The 23890-nt window shown below is 52.0% G+C and overlaps 1 protein-coding gene and 1 long non-coding RNA gene across 2 annotated transcripts in view; one reads left to right on the top strand and one right to left on the bottom strand.

Annotated features, from left to right (window-relative positions):
* Positions 1 to 23890, top strand: part of plxnd1 (plexin D1) — a 112412-nt gene that overhangs the window by 43260 nt on the left and 45262 nt on the right. Inside the window, exons 9-14 of the mRNA XM_061845614.1 lie at positions 772 to 870; positions 5513 to 5602; positions 5701 to 5800; positions 7654 to 7811; positions 12136 to 12281; positions 22550 to 22655. Coding sequence (XP_061701598.1) covers positions 772 to 870; positions 5513 to 5602; positions 5701 to 5800; positions 7654 to 7811; positions 12136 to 12281; positions 22550 to 22655 — 699 coding nt within the window. The remainder of the gene's footprint in view (positions 1 to 771; positions 871 to 5512; positions 5603 to 5700; positions 5801 to 7653; positions 7812 to 12135; positions 12282 to 22549; positions 22656 to 23890) is intronic.
* Positions 5885 to 7643, bottom strand: LOC133514181 (uncharacterized). Its single transcript, XR_009798733.1, has 3 exons — positions 6825 to 7643; positions 6546 to 6747; positions 5885 to 6369 (listed from the first exon to the last, which is right to left on the bottom strand). It is a non-coding gene; the product is annotated as an uncharacterized LOC133514181 (long non-coding RNA).

Here is a 23890-nt window from a genome sequence, read left to right as displayed (position 1 = left end):
CCCTTCGACCAATTTGCTCACTCTCTCGCCTCTGGAAAAGTCCAAACCATCCAAGTCTCCAAAACATCCAACTTTGGCTGTCCCTCTAATGAGCTCATTTCTAATCCGATCCAACCGAGAACCTCCACATCTTCATTTGCGCCACCTCCAGTTCTCTTCAGGGCCACCGTCTCTCGTCCGTCCGTCATGGCCGGCCTCACCACTCTTTTGTAAACTTTGCCCTTCGTCCTAGCGGAGACTCTTCTGTCACGTAACCTTCCGCCAGGAGCTAGGCCCTTAAATAAAGTTGACTAAATCAGTTTGTACGTGGAAAGAAATTTCCGTTGTGTGACTGTCCTGAGACTTGACGTATAAGGACAAAAGTCTCGGGCTCCACCTCTTAATCCGGAGCCCTGAGTTTCCTCTTCATCGCCCGAAACATTTAATTAATCCGAGACATTTTGGGCAACTTAAGGAACAATTTTTGATGCAACACTGCAGCTGATTTGGTTCAAGAATCACATCAACTGTTTTATGATGAGGGGATCACAAGTTAGTTCTTTTTTTAAGCACAAGACAAGACGAGGGCGTAGCGTCCAGGGCGTCTGTTATTCCAATCCCTCATCGTCTTTCTATTTGAAGCCATTGTTGTTTCCCTCCGAGTGAGACTTCACCCTCTCATTTCCTCCTCCTCCTCCAGATAAACAGGACACGTATTTTGGTTTGCGGATGTGTGCGGCCGCGCTATTGTCTTTTCTAGCTGACCGTATGTCGCTTCCTGCCTCACCGCAGAACGCCGCTTCCTGTCCCAGCTCGGTGGCCGCAGAGGTTCCTCCGTCGCCGTCGGGGGCGGCCCAGGACTTCGCCATCTCCCTGAGGAACGTCCAGGAGGTGCCGCACACACGCATGTTTCCGACTTTGAAGCTGGACTTTTGCCAATATGTTATGAAAATGGAAGGACGAAAACAGAAGCATATGGTGTTTTTTCCTCAAGATGCGTGCGCCGCAGATGGACACCGGCTCGCTGTGATTTCGGTCAGTGAGTTAGCAAAACATGCGGCGAGCTGATGTTCGCGCTATGAGAATGCATTTTTTCTGGTTTCGCTCATCCTCGTCAGCGCACCCAGGCTCCAATTTTTTTTGCCCTAATCGTGTCACGACCCATCGAGACGGAGGAGGAGCCAAATTACAGGACTCCGGAGACGCGGAGGCATTTTGGGAAAAGTGTTTATTCGTTCCAAGGTCGGGGAGCGGGTAGACTGTCAAGTGCGGCAGCGGTAGTCAGGACGTCGGGGGTAGAGAGGAGGTCCGCGGGTAGCCAGGAGTCGGTACACGGGAGATTGATCAAAGAAGGCAGGAGAGTCAAAGGAGTCAGGCCTACGGGGTCGGTTGGAGAACAGGTGGAGGTCGTTACACACGGGTTTACAATCAGAGATACGGGAGTGCAGGAACGGGGCATGAGATGCGACGATCTGGCAGAGGACCAGTCGTCCCCTGGGTCTTATATATACCGGAGTCAAACAGCCGCCATGAGGCGCAGGTGTGCGCCTCCTAATCAGTGCGACTGCACGGGAAGCCGCACAACCCGGGCTGTACCGGCAGAACCATCACAAATCGGAGCGTCGTCGCTTTCAACAATCACACATTCGATGCCCTCGCAACGCGGGCAGACGACTCGTCAGGCGTGGCCGGCCCCTTGTCTAACCTGGCTGGTCCTCTTCCTGGGGTGTTGCTATGGTGACAGACTTGGAGCCAAGAACAAACGTCTGCGCACGCACACGCACACACGAAGGGTTCGCACAAGCACAGCTCCTCGGGGCAGTTTGAATAAAAATGAACGTTCACACCTTTGACGGGGGAGGTTCACCCCAGCTGACTTCGAGTCGACACTGTTGAGGATTTGCGGCCTTCTCGTTTGTTCTCCGCGTCGAAGGGACCGGCGAATCGCAGACGCTCCGGGAGTTTGTGGGAGTGAAATTGGATTCGGTTCTCACAGGGAGGCTCGGCGGGGGCGGGCCGACCCTTGGATACGTTTAAATAAACTCTGATAAACATTCTCACTGATGCTCTTAGCAACACGTTTTGGCCTCGAGTCGTTAAGACCGCGCACGCACAACCTTTGTGGAGCCGCCGCCGCTCAGACGGGGGTCAGTTCCAGCCCCTTTTGGGTCCGCTCTCCACTTCACACGGTTGAGATCTGGCGCAGTACTCCGGAACCCGGATAACACGCCGAGGTTCGGGAGCCCAGATGCGTATGAATATGAATTGACAATGGAGCCCCGTCTTCTCCTGTCAGGGCCGATTACGGCCTGCTCCCGAAAAGATTTTGTTTAGGCATGTCGGAGGCAGGAGAACACATCAACCCCCCTCCCCCCACCCCACCCCCCACCCCCGAGCAGGCTGGCGTGACAAATCATCCGAGGTGCCGCAGGAAATGATCAAAAGTCACATTATTTTTGGAAAATTGGATTCACAGCGATAAATGCTGGCAGCCCAAATAATTAAATGGATGGCCATACGTTAATAGATCCTGGCGATCCTAAGCTCCGCCCCCTTAGCTACAGTCGCCATGTCCCGCAGGCTTCCAAAATGGCGACTGAACAGAACAGGATTGAAGTGGATTCTCTGCCGCGTATTCCAGATAATATTGCGTCAGACTTGTCCAAGAGAGTTCTACAGAGAGGTCTCGACTATTTTCACGCAAGGATACGTACACGGAATTGAGATTCTGGACGGAACCGGACGCAATGTCGGAGTTACAGCGAAACGTTGGCGATCGACGCCAAAAAAGTTTGACGCCTCGCAAATCCAACAGGATAAATTAGCGGAGTCGTACTACGCGTGTGAAGCAGGGTGAGTACTTTTTACTTGGAAAGATCACGAGCCATATCATTGTAGTCTTTAAAAAGTGAGTGGGTGTATGCATTTGACCCGGCTCGTAATGGAACCCAGTGCTCTGTCTTAAAAGTCTGACGTGATACAAATTGGCAACTAGACGTATCACTAACCGGACTCTTCGGTATAAAACACGACACACTTCATTCGGCAGGTCAGTGATACGCTAACAAAGTGAAAGTTGTTCTCCTGCACTAATAATAATGAAATCAAACTCAGAGAAGATACTTCTCCCTCGCTTACCTTCGATCATACATCCTTGGGTTTGTTGATTTTGTCCACATTTAGTTGTACGCGGGCTCTTCCGCGAGCCTTAATCCATCCTAGACACTTCGTCAACCTTGTAACCGAGCAGGATATCTTCCATCAGAATTGCACGTTCCCCAAGCGCGTTTTCTTCGTAGCCTTAACTTTTCCAAGCGCACGCTACTATCAAGCGCCATTGCTTGTGGGACAATACGGCGAGAGGGGCGTGTCAAGCCAGGGGTTAAGACAACGCGGCTATCTGATTGGCTATTATCGTACGAGTGATTGAAGGTCCATCGGGAGAATCTGCGCTAAACTTGCTGCAATTTTTGGAACATAAGTCATGGCTTCCTGTGGGCATTGCGTGGAAATAAACAGCGAGGAAGTGAATTTGTGAACAAACTAAGATAAAGGCTGCATTATTTTCCATCGTTTTGTTCGGTGGTGGGCGGCACGGTGGGGAAAAATCGGTTAGTTTTCTCGGGGCCCTCCGGCTTACTCAACCGGCCCAAAAGCATCCGGGTTTCATCCGGTTTGTTTGTTTGGCTGCTCGTATCCCGGTGACCAGTCCGGGCCGTACCTCGTTCCAGGACTTCACTCACCCCAATGAGTGTAAGCGGTCCACAAAATGGATGGATGAATGTTTTGTGGCATGTTTCTTCCATAAAATTTGGGGGAAACTGCCAATGCTCTCGTGCGCTGACTGCCAGGCAACGTTCCCTCTAAGCTGCGCAACTGCGCATTGGCGGACTTGTCGCACACCCTCAGCGCAGACGAAAACAGATCCAGCAGTGAACTACAACCTTTATTTTTCTTGAACACGGCAGCACACTGCTTCTCACAACGATCTGCACACTCTAGTCCCTAGTTTACTGGACTCCGCCCCCCTCTGGCTCTGAAAGGGGTACGCTCATCATTACAAACACCGTCCAGCGCCAAGTGCGTTAGTTAGCAACACAGTCTGGGCAACGTAGAGCAAAGACGAGTTAGATGTGCTGCTAATGTTTACTCTTGATAATAATGGTAAAAGTTAAAAAAAAAAAAAAAAAAGAAATGCTGTTGCTTTCATGAAAGTCGGAGCATGTGAATAATGGAAGACTCTGTTGTCGCGGCTTCGTGGCTAGAGAGAATCTGTTGTTTCTTCTTTGTGTGCAAAGGAGGCTCAGCTGGCTCCACTGCAGGGTCCCACATTCCCGTTTGCATATTCCCATTCACACCAGAGGCGTAAAAACCCGCCAAAGGCGGAGGGGGGGGAGGTCAGGGCCCCCACGGAACGGTGTTGTCGTGGCTTCTCCAGCCTCCAAGCACCAGTCTGCACGGATCCATTCCGACTTCAACGCCGGCGTGGTCGAAGGCCAACGCTAGCTAGCACGCTGTGCTGCGTGCTCCCGCGTTAGCGAACATGTCAGTTGTTTTGTTTCGAGACTTGCAATTCTACTCTGGGTCGACCTGTAGGCAGTAGCCAATGTTCCCCTCTAAGCTGCGCAACTGCGCATTTGCGCACTTGTCGCACACTCTCAGCGCAGAGGAAAACTGATCCAGCGCAGTGAACTACAGGCTTTTTTTTTTTAAAGACTTGGCAGCAAACGTCTCACAAAGAGCTGCTGCTCCGCCACACACTCTACGTTTACCTGATACCCCCCCCCTCAATTATTTTAAAGGTGTACACTCATAATTACAAACACCGAATAATGAAGAAAAAGTGGTGAAACTAGACGAGATTTACTCTTATTTTTTTTTTGAGTGAGAAAGATCTGGTCTGAAGCCAAAGTCGAAAGTGCAGGATAAGATGGTGTGTAATATTAAAATTCCACCTTGGCGTAGCCTGAGGATGAAGGCACAGACGATAGTGTCCAAAAAAGGTCATTTCTGTATTTTAAATATAGCAGGCAACATAACATTAACCCTGAAACCGTTTGCGAGCATCACTCAGCTTTCGACATGGATTGCCAATTAATAATTCAGTTTTACACCAAGACAAACAGACGGGGATATCATTGTGGGTTAAAAAAAAAGAAATCGTTGAAAGCGACATTTCAATTTTATAGTTCATAGTTGGTTTGGGTTTAGTTGGTAATGTAATTTTTTGTTTTGTTTTGTTTGTTGACATTTTCAGTGTAAGTTTGCAAAAACACAAAATTGAAAAATTGAAAATTAAAAATGTTCTGATGGGAACGTAAATGCTGTCATGTGAATATTTGAACGAGGGATGTGACGTCAACGGACGACGCCGATCTGACCGCGGCGCGTACGTCTGATTGTGCTCGCAGTTAGGGTGAGGTCAAAGGTCAAAGATAGCGCTCACGGCCTTCGTGTGTTTTCTCAGACACGTCGAAAATTTGAGGGAACATTTCTGCCGGGTCGGCTTCAGTGCGAGTGTTTTTCATTCCAGGAGGAGGAGCTGGAGTGCGACTTCGGGACAGAGCGGCGGTACGAAGCCACGTGGCTCAACAGCTCTACTGTCAAGTGCAGCGGGGTGACGGTGAGTGCAGACAATTAGCCGACCGCAATTAGCCACAAAAGCCCATTTGAACATTTTTTCCGAGAGGCCGTTGCCAACTGCCTTTGTTCTCCGTCAAGCTGCTGACCAATCAGAGGAGTCGCATTTACCAGCTCAACCTGAGGAGGAGGGGCCACCTCGGTGGGGGCACCTTCGTGGACAGCCCCCGGCCCGTGAAAGGTGAGACCCGCTCCAGACATTTTACAAAAATAAACGCGTTCGGCGTAATTATACACTTTGGAGCGTCCACCTTTGCTCCCAGAATGCATCTCACCTGCGCAAAAACAATCCGTGCTGAGATGATAGGATTTTTTTCTTTTCTTTTGACGGAAGAAAATAAGTTCTTCGCCGTGAGGGACAAACCCGATTTAGCTGTCATTCACGTGTAATAACAGTACTTTGTGTATTCCGACACGTAATCTGACAACAAGTAGCAATTTGCTGTCATTTTATATTCAGCTCGTGTCTAATTACACGTAACGAGTGCCGGATACGGATGCCGTTGAAGGTTTTGACGCCCCCCCCCCCGAGCCGCGTCCGTCCGTCGGGTTGCGAGCACACTGAGATCGCCATGACGACAGAGGAATGATGCGCGAGGGCTGTTGAATTTGGCGCGCCGTCGGCGCCGAAGCTCCGAGCCAGGCCTTCCAGATGTGCACGTCCGAGGCCGTGCGAATGCGCCGCCGAGGCCAAGTTTTGCACATTTCGCAAACAGGAAGAGGCCTTGACAAGGTGCTGAGTCATCACCACTGGAAAAAAAAAAAAAAAAAGAAAACAATTAATGGGACGCATCCTCGGCCTGATGTGCAGATGCACATGTAGGGATAATCGCAGGAGACACAATACAGCAAGTTTCTCTGTTTCCTTTATTTGCACGTTTCATTCTGGTGTTAGTTTGGCACAATCGTTCTCCCGGAGGGGTCACCTCATCATGGTTACTGTCACGACCCATCGAGACGGAGGAGGACCCAAATGCAGGACTCCGGAGACGCGGAGGCATTTTGGGAAACATGTTTATTCGTTCCAAGGTCGGGGATCGGGTAGACTGTCAAGTGCGGCAGCGGTAGTCAGGACGTCGGGCGTAGGGAGCAGGTCCGCGGGCAGGCAGGAGTCGGTACACGGGAAATCTATCAAAGACGGCAGGAGTGTCAAAGGAGTCAGGCCTACGGGGTCGGTCGGAGAACAGGCGGAGGTCGGTACGCACGGGTTTACGATCAGAGATACGGGAGTGCAGGAACGGGGCATGAGTTGCGACGATCTGGCGAGCACCAGTCGTCCCTTGGGTACTGTATTTACCGGAGTCAATCAGCCAGCGTGAGGCGCAGGTGTACGCCTCTTAATCAGTGCGACTGTGCGGGAACACGCACAGCCCGGGCTGGACCGGCAGAACCATGACTGTTAGGGGATTGATACGCTGAGCAAAGCCTGAGACCTCATGCCCCTGGTAAGGTCAACCAAAGTAAACAGGTCCCAGGTGGGACAAAGTATTGGTCAAATTCAACCCTGTTAAGAGTAAGATGAACAGACGCCGGTCTTCATCACCCTGGAGGCGGTTCACCGGAGTTGGGGCTCGATGGTGAGCGCCTGGTGACTAGCGGGTCTGTGAGAGTCTGTTTAGAATGTCTGGCAGGAGGTTCTACCAAATCTGGCAGAACCTCAGCTACATCCCGGGGGCACGGAGTCCGGGTGGACCATGTTCCGCGCCTCCGAGACCGAGTGAGGCGGCCGTCTGAAGCTGAGGCTGCAAGGTGGTTGATGGCTGCCGTGGTGCCGATCCCCCTCGCCGTTGGTGGACAGGGATGCGATCAAGCTGGTGGAGGAGTCCCATCGAGCCTGTTTGTCCAGTGGGACCGACAGGCCAAAAGAATGCCTCTGTGGCGTCTCAGAAATGGGAAGCAGGTTATTATAGCGGATTGACGTTGGGATCAAGACGGGGTCCATTGAACATTTTTTTGAGAGTTATGCAGCCCATTTTCCACAGCTAATCAGGAAAAAAAAAAGAAACTCACCGGCTTTGTGTATCTTCTCGCTAGTGGAGGTGTACAACTGCGGCGTGGGAAGTGGAGACTGTTCGCAGTGTTGGGGCCGCGAGGATCAGGGCCACCTCTGCGGCTGGTGCGAAAACAGCTGCCGACTGAGGGACGACTGTCAGCCCATCAAGGAGCAATGTCCGGCCCCTGAAATCCACAAGGTAAGACCTCTTTTTGACTACAGACGCTCGCATACAGAATCCTCCGCTCTCCTCTTTGTAGTCCCCCCCCGGGCTGCGTGACGGCGCCGTATAATAGGGACTCGTGGGCTCGTTCACATGGTCTTGTGCTGTCCGGTGTCAGCTGCTCGCACAACGTTTGAAGGCCGTTCATCAATCTAGCGCGTCCCCCGGGGGCGCTGGGTGTTCACTCGGCAGAGCACGTTTACCTCTGCGGCCCACGGTTCGGACAGGCTCTTAGTGGAGGAAAACCACAGTTCGTAAGAATAAAACATGTCGGGATGACGGCACACATACAATCGTGAGCACTGGGAAAAGCCTTTGCAGTAATATTGCACACTAGTGTTCTGCTCAAGACTGAACGATCCAAGACTTGCCCAAAACCCCATTTTACACAGACCCAGAATTTTTAGAGTCTCGATGAAATGCAAAAATCTCAAATAGATATCCATCCATTATCTACCGCTTTTCCGGGTCGGGTCGCTGGGGAAGTAGCTTCACTAGGGATACCCAGACTTCCCTTTCCCCAGCCACTTCCGGAGGGATCCGGAGGGGTTCCCAAGCCAGCCGAGAGACGTAGGCTCTCCCTTAGAGATAGGGTGAGAAGCTCCGTCATCAGGGAGGGGCTCAGTGTCGAGCTGCTGCTCCTCCGCATTGAGTGGAGCCGGATGAGGTGGCTGGGGCATCTGGTTCGGACGCCTCCCTGGAGAGGTGTTCCGGGCATGTCCCACCGGAAAGAGACGAAATAAAAAAAAAAAAATGAACCTTTACAGAAGAGCTTGGTTACGTTTAGGAAACACAACAGGTTGCAGGTTTTTGTGTCGTACGCGTACACAGCGACTTCCTGGAGTTATCGATGGCAGTTGAAGGTTGAAATGAACGGCGCTCACGTGGCTTTTGTCCGACGACTCCGGCTTCTTCCTGAATTCCAAAAGCGTCATTGAAGACCAGTAATCGTCCTGAGGTGCAAATGCGATCGTGAGGGGTTGACTTTTCATGAGTGCCCCGTGATCGGTTGGCGACCAGTCCAAGGCGTACGCTGCCTCTCGCCCAAAGCCGGCTGGGACCGGTTCACCTGTGACCCAAATGAGGATAAACCGTGGAGAAACTGGATGGATGAATAGAAGGCAAGGCTCTGTGTTGCAACCTTTTGCTTTCGCATAACTGCAATATTTACGAAATCTCCAGCGAAATTTTTGCACGTATTGTGCAATATTTCTCAAGGGAGGCGCAAAGCCCGGCAGGGTCACGCTGGAAGCTTGACGCAATCAGCAACAGTCACGAAGGTGGGGACAGGCCACGGTGAAACGTTCACATCTACTTATCTGCGTAATCCTTTTGGCCAATCAAGCGCTTGGAGCGAAGCTGGTTTGTGACGCAAGCGCACGCTCTATCGGCGCGGCCGCGGTCGGCGGTCGCGGGCAGCACGGCTCACGTGAGAGCCAGTCGGGCTGAACTTCCTGTAGATAAACAGCCGAGCGGCCCCCGGAGAATAAGCCCGTCCAACAAAGTGGGCAAACGCATGCACGGGCGCTCTCACACAGGTCCCCAATCTGTCGTACAAACGGGCCACATTGGAGCATTCATGACGATCCTTCGTCCTTTTTAGGTGTCAACTGAGTGTGACTAACAGGATGCTGCCACGCTAACTTGTGTGCACTTCATCTGCGAGTGAAGTCAGCCGCGCTCCGAGTCCTCCTGTGTGGGCAGAACCATTGTTGCGGGGCTCTTTTTTCTTCCTTCCACACACTGACACGCAAAACCTAGACCAACGCCGAGCGGCCGTGGAGAGGGGAGGGCCGCTGGAAGGAGACTAGCGTTGTGGCTCTGCGGGTGGTTGTGACGCAACGCGTTGGCGGCCGCCCTTCACCAGACGATTCAAAGAGGTTCACGTTGTCTACGTTACCCGAGGAAAGGTTAGCTTTACCTCAGGACGTCTCTGTTTTTCTTTTATTTGTACACTCTCGAGTCCCAAAAGATGGTATTGTGACAGTGGTTCCTTGAGATAGAACAACCATCCATTTTCTTAGCCGCTTATCCTCACAAGGGTCACGGAGAGTGCCAGAGCCTATCCCGGCTGTCGACGGGCAGGAGGCGGGGCACACCCTGAACCGGTCGCCAGCCAATCGCAGGGCACATCGAGACAAGCAGCCGCACTGTCAAGTCAACTAACAGGAAGAGCACCTGTCCCCCTCCTCGTATCCGACATAGGAACGGAACCCTTCACATGCGCTAAAATACCGGCTTTGTCGTTAATAATTGTCGCCACGGTCGACCGACTGAAGCCTTGGTGGTCTCCCATCTTTTTATGATTTTGAGCTTCGTTTCTATGGTCGTGGATTTTCTTTTGGCTGCAGAAGCATTGCTAAGAGACACGGCTTTCTTCTTTGGGGCGATAATGTCTAAAAAGGAGGGCGAAAAATGCGAAAAACACGGACAAGATATAGCCAGAAAAAATGGCGGACGGGGGATGGGCGAAGTCCAAAGGTCTTAGGTCCAGACCGTCTTAACCCGAGGACTCACTGTACATGTTTCCCACTGAATGCCTTCAGTAAAATCTCGGAACCAAAGCGCCATCTACTGGAGCTTGTGGGGCACCGCCAAATTTGCCCCCAGTGCAAAACGGTCCCCAGTTTCCTCTGAATCCCTCGCCGCGCTAATCTGGGAGTTTATCCGCCGTGTAACACAAAAAAAGGGAACACTTTTGCGTAGGCGTCCGCGTTTCACCACACAATTCAAAGAGGTTCAGGTTGTCTACGTTACCCGAGGAAAGGTTAGCTTTCCCTCAGGACGTCTCTGTTTTTCTTTTCGTTGTACACTCTCGAGTCCCCAAAGATGGTTATTGTGCCAGTGGTAGACAGGAAGCGCTGAACAAAGTTTAGCTGTGACATTAAACTGGAACCAGGCATTCCGGGTCTGGGAGGCAGGATGGGGAGCCGCTTAGTCAGAAGGAGGGTGGAGAAACGACCCGCGGAGTCTGAATGCCTTTTCCTGTTTTTGTCTCCGGCCCCTCTTTGATTAGCGCGGCGGAACTGCATAAGAAGGCCGAAGCGATCTTTTAAAAACAAGATCTGATCAAGGTTGTAGCCGCGCGAACAATGCGTCCCGGCGCAAAGAAAACAGTCCCGTCGTCGCTCTGAGCCGAGCTTCGTGCGGACACGTTTCCAGCCTGTGATCCCGGCGGAGGCCGAGCTGTAAATCAAACCTCGCAGACTCGGAAGAGGTGCAAATGAACGGCACGGAGTGCTGATGTGGATGTCAGCGCCCCGCCGTCCGGCCGCGCCGCCGGGATGCCACATAACGGTTATAATAAATGACTACAGTTTCCGAGGAGCTCTGTCGGGAGGGCTGGGTCCCCCCCGCCGCACGCCATGGGGTGCGCGTTTAATGCCAATGTACGGCGTCGGCGTCACGTGTCTCAGAAAGAATGCGGTCTTGTCGCGGTTTTTTTAACTGCAAAGGTAACTCCCGGGTGGCCTCGCATGCTGCTGTAATGAAACCACCAAAACATTGCAAACGTTTCCCGTCTTGTAGCGGCTCTCGAATAAAATTCACGCCTGCGATTTTGGCAGCGTTTTAAAAAGACAAGACCCTGAACCACTCAATCTTTTATTGAGCCACGCTGTCACTCTTGGAGGGACCCGGATTATCAGGACGCGGAGCTGTTTTCATTCTCGGCTGGAGCCGCTCGAGGAGCCGGAGCCGAGCTAATAGCGCGAAGATGTCACGGTGACTGCGGCTCAGTCAGGGGTCATACAAAAACAAAACGAAAAAAACAAGATACAATGGCGAGATCGTGGATTTCTCCCTGGTCTGTGCATCCGAGATGCTATCTTTAACCCAGACCTCCGCCCCTTTCCCTCCGAGGACTCAAATGACGTGTGAAAGTGGCTACCGAAGAATTCGGCGGACGCGGGAAAACGCGCGAGGGGAATAACGGCCGGCGTCGATTCCCTCACCGCCGCCGGCGTCGACCGCTGTGCTCTCGGCAGATTGCCGTCGCGCTCGCGCGAGCTATCCGCGGCGCTCTCCGGCCGCCTCTTTGGCACGTGGGATGCGAAGAGGGCTCTTGAGCTGCCCCTTTGTGTGCATGTTCGGTTGGAGGAGTCGAAGCTGAAAAGGCTCCGGCTGTGAAGTTGATCTGGCTTTGCGCGCCTTCGTGCGCTCGTGGGCCCTTTCAATTAAATCTTGCTGTTCGGCACTTAGACCAGATACTTGGCCCTTCACCTCCTTCCTCCTCGTGCCTTCTATCATTTATGCGCCATTGCCTCGCTCACTGTACAAAGTGCCGTTCTGGTTCTTTCAGATCTTCCCGCTGAGGGGTCCAGTTGACGGAGGCACGCGCCTGACGGTGCAGGGCAAGAACCTGGGCCGGAGAGCAGAGGTGGTCAAAGTTTCCATCGGAGAGGTTCCGTGTACGCTCCTGCCTGAGCTCTACAGCGTCTCCGTTGAGTAAGTATCACTTAATCCGTGACGATTTCGTTCGCAGAGGCGAGACCTGTGACGGTGATACTGCTGTTGTTGTGCCCATTGTTCTACTCTGTGGGTTTCGGTTAGTTTTGTGGTGGTTCTTGACCTGCTCATTGTTTAAAATGCCTTCAGATAACTTACAATAAAATAGAAAACGGTGAGAGGAGCCAGATGAGGTGGCTGGGGCATCTGATCCGGACGCCTCCTGGACGCCTCCCTGGTCCCGGATACAAGCGGCCGACATGAGTTTCCTCCGCAGGGTGTCCGGGCTCTCCCTTAGAGAACGAGTGAGAAGCTCGGTCATCCGGGAGGGGCTCAGTTTCGAGGCGGTACTCCTCCACATTGAGAGGAGCCAGATGAGGTGGCTGGGGCATCTGATTGGGATGCCTCCTGGACGCCTCCCTGGTCCCGGATACAAGCAACCGACATGAGTTTCCTCCGCAGGGTGTCCGGGCTCTCCCTTAGAGAACGGGTGAGAAGCTCGGTCATCCGGGAGGGGCTCAGTTTCGAGCCGGTACTCCTCCACATTGAGAGGAGCCAGATGAGGTGGCTGGGGCATCTGATCCGGACGCCTCCTGGACGCCTCCCTGGTCCCGGATACAAGCGGCCGACATGAGTTTCCTCCGCAGGGTGTCCGGGCTCTCCCTTAGAGAACGGGTGAGAAGCTCGGTCATCCGGGAGGGGCTCAGTTTCGAGCCGGTACTCCTCCACATTGAGAGGAGCCAGATGAGGTGGCTGGGGCATCTGATTGGGATGCCTCCTGGACGCCTCCCTGGTCCCGGATACAAGTGGCCGACATGAGTTTCCTCCGCAGGGTGTCCGGGCTCTCCCTTAGAGAACGGGTGAGAAGCTCGGTCATCCGGGAGGGGCTCAGTTTCGAGCCGGTACTCCTCCACATTGAGAGGAGCCAGATGAGGTGGCTGGGGCATCTGATCCGGACGCCTCCTGGACGCCTCCCTGGTCCCGGATACAAGTGGCCGACATGAGTTTCCTCCGCAGGGTGTCCGGGCTCTCCCTTAGAGAACGGGTGAGAAGCTCGGTCATCCGGGAGGGGCTCAGTTTCGAGCCGGTACTCCTCCACATTGAGAGGAGCCAGTTGAGGTGGCTGGGGCATCTGATTCGGATGCCTCCCTGCTGAGGTATTCCGGGCATGTCCCACCGGAAAGAAACCCCGAGGATGACCCAGGACACGCCGGGGAGACTAAGTCTCTCGGCTGGCTCGGGAACGCCTCGGGAATCATCCGGAAGAGCTGGAAGAAGTGGTCGGGGAAAGGGAAGTCAGGGTACCCCTGCTTAAGCTACTTCCCCCTGCGACCCGACCCGGAAAAGCGGGAGATAATAGACGTATGGATATCAATTTGCATACGCCATCTGCACAAGTCCGATCTATCAGCGCAATCCCGTTTGAGCAACGTTTGAAATGTGCGTGCGAGGTATGTACAATAGCCTGTTGTCATGGTAACCCTAACCCATGCCGTTTGGCAGGTAAGTGGTCAGGCACTTGAGCTTGCGAGAGTCGCCGAGATGCTGACGTCTCGCCCCCCCCCCCCGAGCAATGCGTGACGTGCAAAGAAAAGGGGGGACAAGACGCCGAGGTCGGACATAACGACCAACTCGACCTGCCTCATTAATTCCAACCGACAGGAGAAGCCACACCGCCGGCCGCAATTATTGACTCGGCGAAGCGAGAACGAGATGATAAAATCCTCGTGAACCGCAACGTAGATCGAGCGGACGGTCCAGTGTTTTCTCGACGTGAGTACGGAAAATATTCGGACCCACGTCGATTTTGCACTCTTTATTATATTCCAGCCGCTTGCTGAAACCATTTAAGTTCTTTTTTTTTTTTTCCACATTAATGTACACACAAGGGGAAAGAATGAATTTTTGCAGATAAGTCAAAAAAGCGCCACAGTGGCTCAGCTGGTAAAGCGTTGGCCTCACAGTTCTGAGGACCCAGGTTCAATCCCAGCCCCGCCTGTCTGGAGTTTGCATGTTCTCCCCATGCCTGCGTGGGTTTTCTCCGGGTGGGCACTCCAGTTTCCTCCCGCATCCCAAAAACGTGCAACATTATTTGGGCGCTCTAAATTGCCCCTAGATGTGATTTTGAACGCGGTTGTTTGTCTCCATGTGCCCTGCGATTGGCTGGCGACCAGTTCAGGGTGTGCCCCCGCCTCCCGCCCGTTGACAGCTGGGATAGGCTCCAGCAATCCTCGTGACCCTCGTGAGGATAAGCGGCGAAGAAAATGGATGGGTGGATGTTCTATCTCAAGGAACCACTGTCCCAATGCCATCTTTTGGGACTCGGGAGTGTACAACCAAAAGAAAAACAGAGACGTCCTGAGGGAACGCTAACATTTCCTTGGGTAACGTAAACCTCTTTGAATTGTCTGGTGAAACGCGGCCGCCAACGCGTTGCGTCGCAGCCACCCACAGAGCCAGGTGTGATTGTGATTGCGGCTGTTTGTCTCCATGTGCCCTGCGATTGGCTGGCGACCAGTTCAAGGTGTGCCCCCGCCTCCCGCCCGTTGACAGCTGGGATAGGCTCCAGCAATCCTCGTGACCCTCGTGAGGATAAGCGGCGAAGAAAATGGATGGGTGGATGTTCTATCTCAAGGAACCACTGTCCCAATGCCATCTTTTGGGACTCGGGAGTGTACAACCAAAAGAAAAACAGAGACGTCCTGAGGGAACGCTAACATTTCCTTGGGTAACGTAAACCTCTTTGAATTGTCTGGTGAAACGCGGCCGCCAACACGTTGCGTCGCAGCCACCCACAGAGCCAGGTGTGATTGTGATTGCGGCTGTTTGTCTCCATGTGCCCTGCGATTGGCTGGCGACCAGTTCAAGGTGTGCCCCCGCCTCCCGCCCGTTGACAGCTGGGATAGGCTCCAGCAATCCTCGTGACCCTCGTGAGGATAAGCGGCGAAGAAAATGGATGGGTGGATGTTCTATCTCAAGGAACCACTGTCCCAATGCCATCTTTTGGGACTCGGAGTGTACAACCAAAAGAAAAACAGAGACGTCCTGAGGGAACGCTAACATTTCCTTGGGTAACGTAAACCTCTTTGAATTGTCTGGTGAAACGCGGCCGCCAACACGTTGCGTCGCAGCCACCCACAGAGCCAGGTGTGATTGTGATTGCGGCTGTTTGTCTCCATGTGCCCTGCGATTGGCTGGCGACCAGTTCAAGGTGTGCCCCCGCCTCCCGCCCGTTGACAGCTGGGATAGGCTCCAGCAATCCTCGTGACCCTCGTGAGGATAAGCGGCGAAGAAAATGGATGGGTGGATGTTCTATCTCAAGGAACCACTGTCCCAATGCCATCTTTTGGGACTCGGGAGTGTACAAGCAAAAGAAAAACAGAGACGTCCTGAGGGAACGCTAACATTTCCTTGGGTAACGTAAACCTCTTTGAATTGTCTGGTGAAACGCGGCCGCCAACGCGTTGCGTCGCAGCCACCCACAGAGCCAGGTGTGATTGTGATTGCGGCTGTTTGTCTCCATGTGCCCTGCGATTGGCTGGCGACCAGTTCAGGGTGTGCCCCCGCCTCCCGCCCGTTGACAGCTGGGATAGGCTCCAGCAATCCTCGTGACCCTCGTGAGGATAAGCGGCAAAGAAAATGGCTGGATGGATACTTAAATATCACACAGCCATGAGTCTTTTTTGGGGAATGATTCCTGGATTTGGGGCTTCTGTACTATTCCTCCTTTCAAATCCTCTCCAGTTCTTTCAGACTGGATGGTAAAACATTGGTGGGCAGCCATTTTCAGGTGCTCATTTGGGTTTAAGTCGGGGATGTGGCTGGGCCATTCAAGAGCGTTGTTTTGAAGCCACTCCGTTATTTTAGCTGTGCGCTTTAGGGTCATTGTTTTGTCAGAAGGTGAACCTCCAGACTAGTCTGAGATCCCGAGCACCCTGGGGAAGGTTTTCGTCCATATCATCTCTTTACTTGTCCGCGTTAATTTTTCCTTGAACTGCAATTGGTCGTCGTGTTCATTCTTGGGACTGACTTTTCTCCACAAATACTGCTCGGAATGACGGTCACAGAGTTCTGTCTTGGTCTCATCGACCGCAGAATCTCATTTGTCACCACCTTGGAGTCCTTCAGCAGACTTCTTGCAGGCGTTCGGGTCTTCCATCCGGCGACTCTGCCATGAAGCCCCGATTGGTGGAGGGCTGCAGTGATGCTCGACTTTGTCGAACTTTCTCCCATCTCACCAAGACTTCTTCTCCACCGATTGCTCAGTCTGCCTGGACGGCCAAGTCTTGGAAGGGTTCCGGTCGTCCCGAGCTCCATTTAAGGAATACGGAGGCCACTGTGCTCTTGGGAACCTCGAGAGCGACGGGTTCCAAACCCCTGGTCCGCGGGCCGCGTCCCTAACGTTGTGCCCTGCGCACGCAGCTCACCAGTTTTTTCGTTTTTTTTTTTTTCATACTTTCACAACTATTTGATTGCAACACGGTTCTCACTTGGACTCGACTCCACAGCTCAGGGATTATCACAGCGTAACCATGGAGACAGAAGGGCCCGCCGTCTTGACGGAGCTCGATGGAAGTCCGGAACTTTCCGAACGCGTTCAAATTCAAAGAGGTCAAACGGAGCCGTTTATCTGGTTGTGCTCCGCTGAAGCTCTTCATTGCATTCAAAGCAGGTTTGAGTGTGACCGACGACTGCAACCGGCGAATTGCTCAACACGCGACGGCTTCCTTTTGGCTAATTTGTCCTTTTTTGTCTGACGGCCGCAAGGGGGAAACTAGAGCGGAAAAGGTAAGAGTGACATCGGTGGAATATATGTGCCGAGGAAGTGACTTTTACCGTTCTGGCCCTGTTAGCGCTGCGGTAGTGTGTTAATGCCGTGTCTTAGTGATTTTTTTACCGGTATGTTTTTTTAGCGTTAGGATTAGCATGGCTCTGGCGTTAGCATTAAACTTTCTGTGTACCGTCTTTCTTTGTAAATATCTCGTGTTTGAATGTGGGTTTTTTTTACCGGTATGTTTTTTTTTAACCGAGCCTGTTAGCACGGCGTGAGCGTTAGCGCAGCGCTAGCGTTAGCATTAGCGTGGCGCTAGTGTTAGCGTAAAACTCTCTGTGTACCGTCTTTCTTTCTTCTGTAAATATCTCATGTTTGAATATGGGTTTTTTACCGGTATGTTGTTTTTTTTTAACCGAGCCTGTTAGCACGATGTGAGTGTTAGCGCAGGGCTAGTGTTAGCATTAGCGTGGCGCTACTGTCAGCGTTCTTTCCTCTGTAAATATCTCATGTTTGAATGTGTTTTTTTGTGTGTGTGTATATATATATATTTTAGTGGCCCTGTTAGCGCGGTACTAGCATTAGCGCGGCACTACCGTTAGTGTTAGAGTTAGTGCGGTGGCGCTAGCGTCAAACTCAGCGTGTACCATCTTTCTTTGTTTCAAATGAGCACATCGGGGAGACAAACGTGTCGGGCGAGGTGAGAGTTCGCCAAAGCAAAACTACACCCGCTCCCCGATCGCCGATGACCCGCTGGAGCGAAAGGACGAGAGCGGGCGAAACGCCGCCGGCTGAAGCCGGTAACATTTCGCCGGGAATGTGGCTCAAGGGTCAGTCCCGGTCTCGCCTGCTTCTTTTCGGAGGCTGCGCGCCCTTTGACTCACATTGTAGTCACACTCCGCACGCACAGCAGATTGCTCAAAGGCGGCGGTTAACGTTTCAACATCGCTCCTTTGTGCCGATCGTTCTCGCTTTCCCAGGAACAGAATCGGCAGATATGATGCGGACCGTGGATCCTTTACTCCTGAATCATGCTAGTTGCAGTCCGTGAGATGTCGCGATCATCCGCACATGACATGATGCAGCAGCCCGTGACTGCCCGTCTAATATGAATATGAGATTAATACACAATTCTTGTAATCTAAAGTGCGTCAACTGAAGGTTTTCAGACCAGGTTGGCACCCCTCAACGAATCTGTGATATTATTTATGTGTGAGTGTTTTTCTCATTCTTCTCAACTTCTCTCTTCTGGTTTTGATTTCATTTTTTGTTATTTTAGTCGGAGAAACTCGAGGCTCAAGATTAAAGCGATTTAAAAAAAAAAAAAAAAGATGTCAGGGTGAACAAAAGAATCAAACGTGTCCGGGACAAAATATGTACACGCAGCAGAAACGAGAGCGCTCCCCCCCCCCTCCCCCGAGAGAGAGAGTGCAAACCTCCGCCAAGGCAGAAGGGGGACAAAAATCCTCCAGATCACAAAGCGAGGTCCGCGAAAACTCTTTGAGGTGGACTCCAAGAGAGAGACGCCGAGCCAACGGGGTCTCGCGCTCCCTCTCTGGTCCAATATCGGTGAACTCTGACCCCACGCGTGCTCATCTGATCGAATGAATAGACGCCAAATTCTTGTACAAAGAACGGAACGTGTTATGGCTGCAAAATTCTTGGGGGCCGGGGGGACAACTGTGGATTTTCTTCAGGTTTAGTTTTTGCTGTTGAGGATCTAAATGAGTATCGGATAAGAGTAGAACTCGTTTGTCATTGGCGCCAGCAAAGTTTTATTCCCGCCTATGTTTTATGCCACTTATGGCAGCGCTTCCGGGCCAAATTTGTTTCCTGACAATTTTGGTCACGTGGTGCAAGTCAGCCAATCATTGTGTGTCTTTTGACCTCGTCACCTGTCGCATGGGTTACGTGGCCAATCAGGTGCTTGAATACTGTAAACAGGAAGTGTAGCGAGCACTGTAGCAAACGTCAACTGACGGGCCAGATATAATTGTTCACTTTGGGGAACTGGTTTTGGTTTTAGAATTTGGAGGAAATTTTCACTCCTTTTTGTGTGTAATGTCGAGGTCGGCCCTTTATTGGAGCTTTTTGTCTGGATTTGGTAAAACTACAGATGTGATGGACAAGCAAGAGTCTTCCTGTTTTTGTAGCCAAGTACGACGGTCGTCGTTCCGTATCAAGATCCGGAAAGTGAGCCGCGTCGGCCCGGGCGCCCCGCAGGTGTTCCACCGGTTTTTGAGCACAGTTGAAGAGATGACGCGTATCGTGGAGGGCGACGTCACACAACGGGCGTTTATCGAGTCCACGCTGATGGTTGTTGAGCTTGTGACGCCAACCCGGACGGAGCTGCGACAGCGTTGATCTCACGGGCCGCGGGAGTTGTCTTTCGGGTTCGGCGACCGGAGGCGGGTAGCCGCCCTACTTCGATGTCGAGTTTGGAGACGGCGATCCCGTCGGCTACGGCGGTTGGAAGGATCGCCGAGAGGCCGCGCCTGTAGTCCTCCGCGTCGACGGACGGCCGACGAATGTACCGCTCGTACGGTTTTGCGCTTCCTCTCTGGAACTGCGATTTGTCAAGTGTCTTAACAATACGCTCATTCCTCCCGAAACAATAGCGCTCCCGTCAGCCTCAGAAGCTCGACCTCAACCGGGGCTCGTCCGCATGTCATGTCACAAGCCCTCCCACGTTCGCCGCGGCTCCGCCACGCACTGTATGCGCCGCGAAGTCCTCCGTCAATCATGCCGTCGCGCTCTCCAAAGCTGCGGCAACAGGCGGCCGACTAAATAAAAACTCGCACGGCGGGCCCGATTCGCTAAGGAGGCGCGAGCTCGAACGCTGACACCGACTCGAATGATCGCGCGATAAAACCGATTGAGTCAACCGGGTCGCTTGGTGCCAATTGCCTTTTGCAGGTTCTGGGAGGAGCAGATGCAAATGAGATCGGCTGATTTTGAGTCTTTAAATAGCGCGCTTGAAAGGCAGGTGCAAACCGACACCGCCGTGCCCAACCGTGACTGCGGTTACTGTAGCGAGGAGAAGGCGGCGGGGCGAACGGATCATTTCCGCCTGTGCACACATTTTTGAAATGCCGCAAACGAAAATGATTGCGACGCGTCGTCTATTTAGCAATGCGGTTTTGGGGCGAGTGAAGGATCCGAAGACTTGGACTTACCGTCACAAGGTTGCAGAACGCACCAAACTGAGACTACGTTGAGAATTAATCATACATTCTTCATGCTGTTGTGTGCGGTTGTGGTTTTTGTCGTGATGTCGTGAGGAATTATTTGCTGAGTTAAATTTCTCAATATGTTTGTGTATGTAAAGTATATATACACTACTGCAGTATACTGTATGTCTAGCTACACGTGTATGTCTATGTATTTATTTCCTTGTTGTTGTCGCTGTTGTGCTACGGATGGGTTGATTGTAAAACCGAATTGCGCTTCTGGGACGAATCAATCATGCTGAATCGGAAACTGACTTGGGGCAAGTCACGAGAAGGACGCGATCAAGCATCAACCTGGGATTTCTTTGGTTCTGGGTCATTTCAGCGCACTGCGGTCAGGTAATGGACCGATCTTGAGCTCCGCCACCTGAGCTACAGTTGCCGTGTCCCACAAGCTTCCAAAATGGCGACTGAACAGAACAGGTTTGAAGTCGATTCTCTATCGCGTATGCCAAACGCGTCGGACTCGTCCAAGAGTTCTAACAGGGAGGTCTCAACTATTTCACGCAAGGACACGTACACGGAATTAAGATTTTTGGACAGAGCAGGACGCAACGTCCCAGTTACAGCGAAATGTTGGCGATCGATGCAAAAAAATTTGACGCCTCACAAACTGCATATTGAAATCCGACAGGATAAAATAGTGGAATCGTACTGCGCGTGTAAAGCAGGGTGAGTACTTTTTACTTGGAAAGATCACGAGTAATATCATTGTCGTCTTTAGAAGTGGGTGGGCGTATTCATTTGACCCGACTCGTAATTGAACCCAGTGCCCCGTCTTACAAGTCCGATGTGATACAAATAGGCAAATAGACATTTTTCTTGCATGACATATCGCGCATTTAGTATCACTAACCCGACTCTTCGGCATCAAACATGACACACTTCGTTCAGCAGGTCGGTGATACGCTAACAAAGTGAAAGTTGTTCTCCTGCAATGTATAAAGCACTGATAATAATTCATTCAAACTCAGAGAATATCCCTCACTTACCTTCCAACATACAGCCCTGTGTTTGTTGATGTTGTCCACATTTAGTTGTAGGTGCGGTCTTCCGCAAGGCTTAATCCATCGTAGACCCTTCGTCAAATGTGTTTTAGGCTGTGGAAAATGGATCAACCGGGCCCCTTGCAACCTAGCAGGATATCTTTCATCAGAATCACGCATTCCCCAAGCGCATCCGAGGCCCATTTCCTTCATAACATCAACTTTTCCAAGCGCACGCTACTATCAACCAGCATTGCTTGTGGGACAACGTGGAGGCGGGGGCGTGTCAAGCCAGGGGTTAAGACAATGCGGCTATCTGATTGGCTGTTATTGTACGAGTGATTGAAAGGTCGGAAAGGTCCTTTGCTGCCAATTTCTCCCGGAGCAGTTTTGACGGTCAACTGTTCCCTCGTTTTAAACGCAACGCAGGATGGCACAAACATCTGGTTGACACGGAGTTGGGATGAGTAAAAAAAAAAACCCCCCCAAAAAAAAACGCATGACTATTTTGTGCTTCCCGCCTTCCACGAAATATTTGGTGTAGTAGCATTTTTTTGTTTGTTTTTCTTTACCTGTTCCACTTACGTTTCCTACTCCATCACTTTGGTTCAAACCACGCTATTGGAGCACATTTCTCAACTACAGTCACTCAATACCAATTACCTAACCTCATTTATACTGCTTTTAATCACAAGTCGCCGTTGTTTTGTCTAAGTTTAATTTTACCCTTGCGATCTTCTCCTGATTTTTTTTTTTTTTAGAATCTGTCGGAGAGTAAAACACAAAGTGTCGAGCCTCTTATTTTGCATCTCAGATTGAGCAGCTGCTGTTTGGGATCTGAAAGTAAGAGCAAATTTGGGACGGCAGTCCGGGTTTGCCCGTCCCGGGTCGGCCTCCGCCGCCCCCGTACCGCGGCGGCTGTTCCCCGGCCGCTTTACATCGCCACCAATACGAGATGTCCCTGACGACACGCGAGGCTTAATGACAGCCAGAAGGCTTGAGAACAAGCCTCCTGTGTGGCTTGACGCATCTGGTCCGAGGTGCTCTGAACTTTACCTCTTGTAATATCGTCGGGCTTATCGGATTTCACTTGTAAATGCAATATGGTTTGATGAATGAGTTCATAACCCCCCCCAATGCTCCAAGGTTCATCAAGTCTCGCGCTTCCTGTTTCGTGGATTGTTTCCCCGTTGTTTTTATGAACATTATTAAAGAGGGAGAATTCTCCAGTGCTCTCCAGATATCATAAAGATCGGGTTGCGTCTTGTGTGATTTGCGCAGGCTGGTGTGCGTCACCGGGAGGTCCACGCGCGGCGGGACGGATCTGGTCCAAGCGGACGTGGATCGGAGCGGGACGGGCAAGTCGAAGGAGAGCTTCTCGTACTTGGTGAGTACGCCGCGCTGCGATCTTCCGCATTTTTCGCCCCCTTTTCCCGTTTCCCGCAAACCGACCGGGCAGAGTCGTCCCCGGCGAGCCGGCTGAGTGTTAACAGATGCGCTTTACGGCTCGGAAGAATGCGAGCGCGTGGGAATCTTCAAAGGTTTTATCGCAGCGGCAACCGAGCGCCGTTGTCATTCCGCGCCCGTCGCCAGTAAAAACAAAACGATGTCCGCCGGCCGCGCTCGGCGGTCGTTTTAATTGAACCCCCCCCACGTGGGCTCCCGTTTGATTGAGTTTTCAGGGGTGGAAAGACCCATAAAACCCCCGTGTGTCATCTTATTTACAGGCAAAGTGGTTTTAATATTCAGTGAGGCCGACGCTGTCCATCATACGAGCAGCTTCCGGGGGGCGACCTCCCCCGTGCCATAAATCAGCGCCCGATCTTGAGACTTCACTTGATATGTAAGGAAATCCAGAACGGTAAACATTGCGCTGCGCTGCTTTGGAAAAACTCTTCTGGCCTTCCAGACTTCGAGATCTTTGGGCCTGAAAGGTGTTGACTGCTTTGGAAAAACTCTTCTGGCCTTCCAGACTTTGAGATCTTTGGGCCTGAAAGGTGTTGACTGCTTTGGAAAAACTCTTCTGGCCTTCCAGACTTCGAGATCTTTGGGCCTGAAAGGTGTTGACTGCTTTGGAAAAACTCTTCTGGCCTTCCAGACTTTGAGATCTTTGGGCCTGAAAGGTGTTGACTGCTTTGGAAAAACTCTTCTGGCCTTCCAGACTTCGAGATCTTTGGGCCTGAAAGTTGTTGACTGCTTTGGAAAAACTCTTCTGGCCGACCAGACTTCGAGATCTTTGGGCCTGAAAGGTGTTGACTGCTTTGGAAAAACTCTTCTGGCCTTCCAGACTTTGAGATCTTTGGGCCTGAAAGGTGTTGACTGCGCAGCGTTGAAGGGCGGAGAGCCGAAGAAAGGAAAAACAGTTTTTGGAGACAGGATATTTGCTTCCGTCTCTTTCGTCGGACCTCAGGAAGGAAACATCTGCCTCCTTGCACCGGCACAATAGGTCTCGTCCGTTGTACACGCTGAGGAAGTGAATCCTGTCAGCGAGGATGAGAGCTTTTCGCCCACAGGCGAGGTTCACGGAGGGGGTAGAAGCCTCCGGACCGAGCGGGAATGCTGATGCAGAGGAGCGTCGCCGCGCAACAGCGGCAATCCGGCAAGCTCGGGGTTTCTTCCTTC

The sequence above is a fragment of the Syngnathoides biaculeatus genome, chromosome 2 (genome assembly GCF_019802595.1).
Source record: "Syngnathoides biaculeatus isolate LvHL_M chromosome 2, ASM1980259v1, whole genome shotgun sequence".
NCBI lineage: Eukaryota > Metazoa > Chordata > Actinopteri > Syngnathiformes > Syngnathidae > Syngnathoides > Syngnathoides biaculeatus.
Note: the sequence above shows the minus strand (reverse complement) of the source record. Positions and strands in the feature narration are given on the sequence as shown.